Here is a 7,644-nt window from a genome sequence, read left to right as displayed (position 1 = left end):
TTATGGAAATGATGTGGTCACGCAGATATAAAAAAGGGTTGGTGCTTTTTTTTTCATTTTAGTGGGAGTGGCAGTGGGTCGAAAGTGAAATTACACAACACTCACCTGGATAAAAGAGGAGGCGCACTTAATACAAATGTATGGCAGGGTTTGGTTTGCTTATCGTGCGTCACCGCGGAGCACGAGGGAGACCACGGGATCCAAGAAATGAAATAAAACAAAATAAAAACAATTGGCGTGGTTTAGCTTTTAACAATTGATGATGTTAGTGCACATTGCTGTGTATAGCAACGTTCTGAACCAGACGTCACAGGACAAAACCGAATCTTAGAGGGAAAAGTATGTAGCCAAACATGTGGTTCCCCAGAAAGCCGACATAAGGCCAGCTGGTAAAAGGTTCAACACACATATTACGGGTGAGGGAGAAATCCCCCAAAACATCATCCTGACATTTTATCAAACGCATGTGTCAAGAAAGTGAGCTGTGGGGGCTCCACGTATTTGTTTTTCCCACTATCCCAACATTTAAATGTGTGCTGGAGCCAAATACTATGCGTGGTAATCCAGGGATTCTCAGTTGAGATAAAAAATTACACTATAAAATATAATAAAGGTACCCTATTTGAGTCGTGACACCTAGCATATTGGAAATCAATATCTGTTTTTATTTTGATGAATAATGGTCCACTTCTTGCTATGACCGGAAAGCAACCACGAGAGAGCGACACAATCCACCATACAGGCCGGTCAGCCACCTTGTGGAACCATTCTTTGCGCTGCACAACTGGAGGGCGACATTTAACGCGGACCAAGATGGCGGAAAAACAAAGCTAATGCTAAAATGAAACGCATTTGTGTAATAGACTCGCAATTCAGTATCTTATCAAGTGGAAATGCCCCCTCTGCACCGAGAGACATCGCCACCCCATCTCAGTTTGTCAGACAAAACATTCAGGAAAGTTAATTTTACAGTGAAGTGACCAACCAACTGAATCTGACAACGAACCTCAACGTTAGCTAACGCTAATTCACCACCAGCTGCCCGGACGTCTCAACGGTTCATCATGTGGGGGGAAATCGATCCTCCGGCTAGAACCCGACCGAGCTCGTCCGAGAGTGAAGACGGGGGCGACTTGCCAGAAGAACCCGTGACACTGTCCCACATATGTGCTTTCCAACGCCCCGCGGAGGCTCCGCAGCCACGACAAGACCCCCAGGTGAGACCGCCAGCAGCGTCCGCTTAACCGCCATCTCGGTTCCGATGTGCAAGTGCAAACCAGGCTGATAGCGCGTCTCGTTATCGCACAGTACGTGAGCCAGGCCGAGTCGATCTGCGTGAATGCCATGGTGGACGCCATAGCCGCCAGTGGGATCCTGGTGAAGAGCCAGCAGAAGGGGGAGGCCGAGCTGACCCTGGAGGAGCGGCGAGAGGAGCTGCTGCACCAGTACAGCAGCAGGCCGCTGGTGTTCCTGGAGAGGTACCATGTACGTGCACACGGCTCGATGTCTCTGTGGCTGCAGCTGATCAAAGGGTTTATTTTATACGCAGCAAAATGACAACCTGTGTAACCATATAACCTTCCCAATATCAAGACCTGCCTCAAGCCCAGGAACCTGTCAGCGTTCGCCCACGTCCTTTCCGACCCGCGGGTTCTTCACTACAGCGATGTGATACAGAGACGGGCTGCAGCCTGCAGCAACAGGACGCGGGTTCGAAACCAGCGCTACGCCGCCCTCAGGGCCCTGCAGAGGGGTAGGAGCTTTTTTGTCAAGACATGTTTAGTACAACAGACTCTCTCAGACTTATTTCACCTGTTCAAAATACTTCAAAAAATACTTTTTAAATGGTGCTGCCGAACGTCCTCATTGTACTCAATGAACTTTATCAACTATGCATCATCCCTCTTCCTTTTCCAGAGGGGGAATATTTCAGTGAGGAGCAGATGAGAATCAGGGAGCCGCTGTTGTATGAACAATATATTGGCCAGTACCTGACTGACGAGGAGGTGAGAACCAGAGCTGTAACCGCTTTGTACCACAATTTGCAGTTCACTTGACTCCCGTTTTTTTCTATCTTTTTTTTAAGTAACTTCTGAATGACAAATGTTTTAGGTGCTGGAACGCTCCCAGGAGGCCATGCAGGGCGATGCGCAGGGGGGACCAGGGGCACCAGCGGGAGGCGCAGGAGGGCTCGCCCACCTCCTCCTCAACTCCTACCAGGAGCGTCTCATCCAGAATCGCCTGCAGGAGGAGCAGGAGAGAGAGGATGGAGCGCGTGAGGAGGACGACGACGACGATGGTGAGGAAGGCTGAGGTTTTACAATAAATGTAGTTGCTTTGCCCTTTTGCGTATCCATTAGTCATTGAGCGTCGCTCTCTGTGTTTCTGCTCTAGGTTATTCTGTCCAGCAGAAGCAATGGGCTCCCACCCCAGAGGAGAAGGCACTGTTCAGGGAGGAGTTCATCAGCCAGATGCACCAGCGCTTCCTAGATGGCAAAGACAAGGATTTCAACTACAGGTCAGACACGCCACCACTTAATGGGCATTTGTGCGATGTGAAGGATACATACAACAGTCAAGGAACAGTGTGTCATTACGAATGTTAAAAATAGGATTTCTAATAAACAAAAAATTGAGATATAACTAAATAACTGCTGAGTGAACAAGTCGATTTAAGAAAACCTTTTAAATACAAAAAAGTCCTATATTAAATCAAGTTGCTAGATGTCACCACACGTTTTGTGTTGCTTTAAAATAATGTGTTGTTTTGTGTGCGTGTGTCCATTACAGTGAGGTGGACGAGAACCCTGACTTCGACAACTTGGACATAGTCAGCAGAGATGCAGAGGATAAATATTTTGATGAAGATGAAGAGGAGGAGGAGATGGAAAATGATGGAGACAATATGACAGAATAGGGTTTGTAGTAGCAAAAGTAAAAATGCACTGCTTTGATTGATCTCCGAATACAAATGTACAAAACAAGAACTTTCTTTTTTTTCATCTTTTCATTTTTGCAGCTCCTCACTCGTTGGATTTCACTTGGTTCAAAACAACTTTTAGGTTTGTTAAGGAATGCACTATACAACCCCAAACTGCCATAAAATGTGCGATACTCACATTGTGCGCCATGTGTGGGCTACTGTCAGTCTTCAAATGCCTCCACAATGTATGGAGGGAACCTTGCAACTTGACATCCAGCAGAGGTCACAGGCCGTCGTTACTGAACCCTGATCTAAATCATCCAACACGCCGTGCCTATTTGTTTATTTTTGCTTTCCCTTGTAGCTGTTTATGAAGCTCCCACCAGAGGGCATCACCTCACGTTAACAACAATCAATAATAAATAGATGAATACATTTTGACTTGTTGATAATACAATGTTTATTAGCAAGTTTTACAGTTGTGTTACATGACAGTAGATTAAGTCAGAGTCACAGAAATCGGTAGAATTCAGAACTTGTTTCTTTGGTGTCTAATTACTAACTGAAGAATTCAAATCAAAGCCTCGGTGTCAGCATCTCTGGCCATTGAATTCTCTGGAGAAGCCCAGGTATTTTTGGCAAAATAGACTCACATGTCACATATAAGAAAATCAAAGCGATAACCAGAATCCCCACCTGAAGATACTGAATTGGTAGCTGATTAAAAAAAGCTACCACCGCTATTGCTCCCAGGAAGAGGATGAATTTCAGCATGTACAAGGAACTGCGGACCGCTTTCTCTGCAGCCACCCTTGATTTGTCTTCCTCTCTCCTCCACAGCTGGTTCTTCTCCTCCTCCAACTCTTCCCCTTGGAAACGCTCCAGCAGCGCTCTCTCCTGACCAACGATCTCGTTCTTTCTCCGCGCCAGGATCCTCTCCTGTTTTTTCCTGATCCATCTCTCCACTTGGGGATACAGGGAGTTGTCGTAATGTCCCCCTCCATTCAGGGCCACCAGCGTCTGGATCTTTGACACAAAGCTGGTCACCTGGTCCTGGTCCTCTGGGCTCTTGTTGTCAAAGACGTGGAAGCCGCCGCTGCACTTGCGTATGAAGTTGCGCAGGTTGCCGTCGCTCTCCGAGATGACGTCGTTTATGTTCTTGTGAGCCAGGCGATCCCCGTAGGTGAACAGCACGATGGTGTAGTCCCACACTCTGGGGCCGAACATCTTTTCGATCAGTCTGTTGGTATCTTGATCTTCCTGCGTCATCCTCCCCACAGCCAGCGTCAGCACAAAGACGTGAGGACCCGGCTCGTGGCGTTTGACGCACTTCAGAATCTCTCGCACGACCACCTCCTCGTTGCGGTCCGTCTCGAAAAGGCCGGGCGTGTCCATCACGGAGACGGGCACGTCCCGAACCTCGCCGGCGACGGGGACGCCGTTGACCGTCCCGCTCTGCTTCTCACAGTATTTAGTGACCCTCGTCAGCTTCATGTCCGATTCAAACGCCTCCCGCCCGAGGATGGTGTTCCCACTTGAGCTCTTGCCAACCCCGCTCTTCCCGAGAAGCATGATTCTCAGGGGCGCTGTGAAGTCAACAGACGGAAGTTTTAGTACACGATGCACAGTTAACTTAAATCAGTGGTTCTCAAACGTTTTGTAATATGGGGAGTTTTCAATGAAGATCTTGAAATAAATACATTCTGAATTTCACCATGCGACCCATCTGTGATACCTATTCGGTCCACTAGGGGGGTCGCACCCCACAGTTTGAGAGTCACGACCAAAGATGCTTTTGGTCACATTTCTCATATTTGCTCCGATTTCAATGTATGGTGGTGTACAATGTACACTAGAGTGTTTTTACTGACCAGGGTTGAACTGGTATAACTGGTACGTCAGGTGTGGCAAGAATTTGACAAACAGTGAGTCATGGTTAAGTTCATTGTGCATTTGTAGCTGCTGAACAACCGTACATTTGTTTTTATCTTACGTTCCAGTGCATTGCTTCTGCTATTATCTGTGTTTTCATGTGGTGACCTTTTTGAACACAAACATCTTCTAAAAGAGATAAAAAAAATCTCAAAGGGATATCCTGTTTAAATAAGACGACATAAACAATACAATGAAATAAAAGTTTTCATAAATGACACAAACGTTTAAAATCTTCAATAATCTTTCTGCAAAATCTGAATGTGATGACTCTCAAAAGGGAGTGTGAGTTATTACGTCTTTCATGCAAAGCGAAGGGATTCAAATGCAACTAATGCAAACCGCCTGCTACTGGTGAAAGAAGTGTTCACACCTCAGCTGAGCCGCCTCTCTGTTTAATGCAGACCTGCCAAGTCAACTCACAGGGTTCACTAAGAATACAATGATGCCAAAGTGAAGGATTGTCCCGTGAAACTGACGTAAACATCTTTTGAATGGAGTTGAGTTTACTTAAATTAATCATTTTCTTTATGGGCAGCTAAAAACAGAAACTAACCAAAAGATCATTTTTACACTCACGTTTCTGCTGCTGTTCATCGGGTATATCAGGGTTGTTCTCAGTCAATCTGCCAACCGTGGCCACCATGTCTGTACGATGTCAGTCCTCACTGCAGGTCTGTCTGACTGCGTCTCAGAAGTCTCACTGTTTTTAGAAGCGTTTTCAAGTTCCGGTCGAACCAGTTTCCTCCTGTCGCTGCCGAGTAAATGAAACTTAAAGTAAGAGGAAATTTAACAGTCGGGACACTGGCTGTAAATAAACCTCTGAGGTTCACATGGTCAAAATGAACCCCAGGGAAACAAATTCAACGTGTTCCCGGTGCTGTGAATGAAAAGTAGAATTAAACAAATGAAGCTCGAGCAAGTTCAGACAGAAAGAACACAACCCCTTTATCCATTTTAATCTTCACATTCTCTAAGACGAAGCAGTTGGCTGTTTCAGTCAAATAATAAACCCTGGAACTGAACTGCTTAGGACAGGGGTCTCAAACTTGCGGCCCGCGGGCCAATTGCGGCCCTCAGGACGATATTTTGTGGCCCCATCCTTAATATGAAAGTGTAATGTTAGTGCGGCCCGCAAGTTTTATACTGTAACCCCACTGTCAGCTGCTGTGTGGGACCTGTTATGATGTTCTGGTTTCCTACTGTGTGCTTGTCCAGTGAACGTGGCATGCATGTGACTGACATGGGGGGCGGGTCGTGTGTGTCGGCCGAGGTGCAGAGAGCAGGAGGGTGAAATGTTTCCTGCCCTCTTTCGCGCAGGTGATCATGTGACTAACCGTTAGCATCGCTCGTTTAATAAAGTTTTCCTTTACGACTCACACTAACAACACATGAAGCATCTGACGTCACCGACCAGCGTCTCCGTCCATTACTACGCAGCTTCGATTCACGTAACTTCACGTTTGGCTATAAAGGAATTCCACGGTCACATGACCTTAGGTCTCCCCCGCTGAGTTAAAGGAGGACTAGTGTTGTAGTCTCATTCGGACCGATCCCCCAGGGTGGGGTTCAATGACCGCTTTTGAAAGTGAGTGTTAAGTTGTGTTATTGGTGACCATGCCGTTCGGACGCTAGTCTGGCCCGCGTTCAGTTGAAGTGGGCTGCATCTGGCTCGCAGCTGATTTGAGTTTGAGACCCCTGGTTTAGGATGAAGCTGATATGGAGAGCTGTTGAGATGTTTAATAAGTTGTTCTGTAACACATTTCTCGGCAATTTTGGAAACAGCAGGAAGAAACTGATAATTAGAAACTGATAATTAGAGACGTCGATTGTATCTGATGATTTCAGTTCTCACAGCAGGTTCTGGCTGACTGCGTCTCAGAAATGTCAGATTTTTTAAGTTCTGTCTGAATGCGTCTCAGAAGTCTCACTGTTCTTAGAAGCGTTTTCAAGTTCTGGTCGAACCAGTTTCCTCCCATCGCTGCCGAGTAAATGAAACTTAAAGTAAGAAGAAATAGGTTTAAAGGGCTGAAACTGTTATATACTGTCCTATAAGCATATTGTCCAACAGCCCTTTAAACCTTGCATGGACAGTGCTCGTGATATGTTTTTAATAAATTATTTATGATTTATTGATGCAAACCAAATAAATGTCACATGCTCTATACACAGTTGACTGTGCAATGCATTTTAATTGGTTGGCAAACTCTCAGGTTCGGACGGTCAAAATAAACGCCAGCAAAGTTGAATGTATTGTGTTCTTAGAAGTACTGTAAATGAATGAAACAAAAGCTAGCACAGGTTCAGACAGGAAAACCCATCTACATCTACCACTCCTCGTGCTCACTTATCAATCCCTCGCTGTCACCGTCTGGAGCTGTCCATCAGGACATCAGCTGTTTAGATCAGCTGGTCTCTTCTGTCTAATAAGCACAAAGAAAAAAAAATGTAAAAGCACCTTGCTGCTGTCTCTACATGGGCTGAACCCGTTGTGCATCCCTCCACCTCCTCATCTCCACCCAGTCTTCATCAACTCCTCATTCAAGCCGCCTTATCAGCCAACACCACCACCAGGAAATTCATCCTCTCAAAGCTCAAGGCATCCGTCCATTGCAAATCTCCCTGCGGAGTCTGAGAGAGACTTTTATCATCACGTGTCGTTTATTAATAAACTGCTATCTTTCACTATCTCACTTTGTCTCTCCCGATTGAAAGACTTATTGGCAGATACTCAAAACCGTCTAACTAATGATGTGGATTTTGAAGACTAGAGGTTGATGAAAAGCCTT

At 45.9% G+C, this 7,644-nt stretch overlaps 2 protein-coding genes across 3 annotated transcripts; one reads left to right on the top strand and one right to left on the bottom strand.

The window, feature by feature from the left end:
• Window positions 1-46: 46 nt before the first annotated feature.
• Window positions 47-5,079, top strand: ccdc97 (coiled-coil domain containing 97). 2 transcript variants are annotated; one of them, XM_040191665.2, is made up of 9 exons: window positions 54-1,217; window positions 1,309-1,485; window positions 1,594-1,753; window positions 1,918-2,006; window positions 2,113-2,299; window positions 2,395-2,518; window positions 2,791-2,918; window positions 3,020-3,062; window positions 3,764-5,079. In XM_040191665.2, the coding sequence occupies exons 1-7, from the start codon at window positions 1,065-1,067 to the stop codon at window positions 2,915-2,917; spliced, it is 1,017 nt and encodes a 338-aa protein (XP_040047599.2). In that variant the 5' UTR covers window positions 54-1,064; the 3' UTR covers window position 2,918; window positions 3,020-3,062; window positions 3,764-5,079. The 2 variants fall into 2 exon arrangements, with proteins under 2 accessions (XP_040047602.2, XP_040047599.2); XM_040191668.2 differs by lacking the exon at window positions 3,020-3,062 and having other exon boundaries at window positions 47-1,217.
• Window positions 3,359-7,350, bottom strand: LOC120828222 (GTPase IMAP family member 7). Its single transcript, XM_040191664.2, has 2 exons — window positions 5,435-7,350; window positions 3,359-4,509 (listed from the first exon to the last, which is right to left on the bottom strand). Exons 1-2 carry the CDS (start codon window positions 5,499-5,501, stop codon window positions 3,500-3,502), a joined length of 1,077 nt encoding a protein of 358 aa, XP_040047598.2. The 5' UTR covers window positions 5,502-7,350; the 3' UTR covers window positions 3,359-3,499.
• Between the last annotated feature and the right edge of the window lie 294 nt (window positions 7,351-7,644).

The sequence above is a fragment of the Gasterosteus aculeatus genome, chromosome 11 (genome assembly GCF_964276395.1).
Source record: "Gasterosteus aculeatus chromosome 11, fGasAcu3.hap1.1, whole genome shotgun sequence".
Lineage (NCBI taxonomy): Eukaryota > Metazoa > Chordata > Actinopteri > Perciformes > Gasterosteidae > Gasterosteus > Gasterosteus aculeatus.
The sequence above is the reverse complement of the archived record's forward strand: the minus strand, read 5'-3'. Positions and strand labels throughout refer to the sequence as shown.

What these genes read in the sequence shown, in the direction of transcription:
- ccdc97 (XM_040191668.2), top strand. Translation starts at nt 1,065, where the DNA reads ATGTGGGGGGAAATCGATCCTCCGGCTAGAACCCGACCGAGCTCGTCC. An exon ending in CCTCAGGGCCCTGCAGAGGG is followed by an intron (nt 1,754 to 1,917) that starts GTAGGAGCTTTT and finishes TTCCTTTTCCAG; the next exon opens with AGGGGGAATATTTCAGTGAG. An exon ending in AGTACCTGACTGACGAGGAG is followed by an intron (nt 2,007 to 2,112) that starts GTGAGAACCAGA and finishes CAAATGTTTTAG; the next exon opens with GTGCTGGAACGCTCCCAGGA.
- LOC120828222 (XM_040191664.2), bottom strand. Translation starts at nt 5,501, where the DNA reads ATGGTGGCCACGGTTGGCAGATTGACTGAGAACAACCCTGATATACCC. An exon ending in CGATGAACAGCAGCAGAAAC is followed by an intron (nt 4,510 to 5,434) that starts GTGAGTGTAAAA and finishes TTGACTTCACAG; the next exon opens with CGCCCCTGAGAATCATGCTT.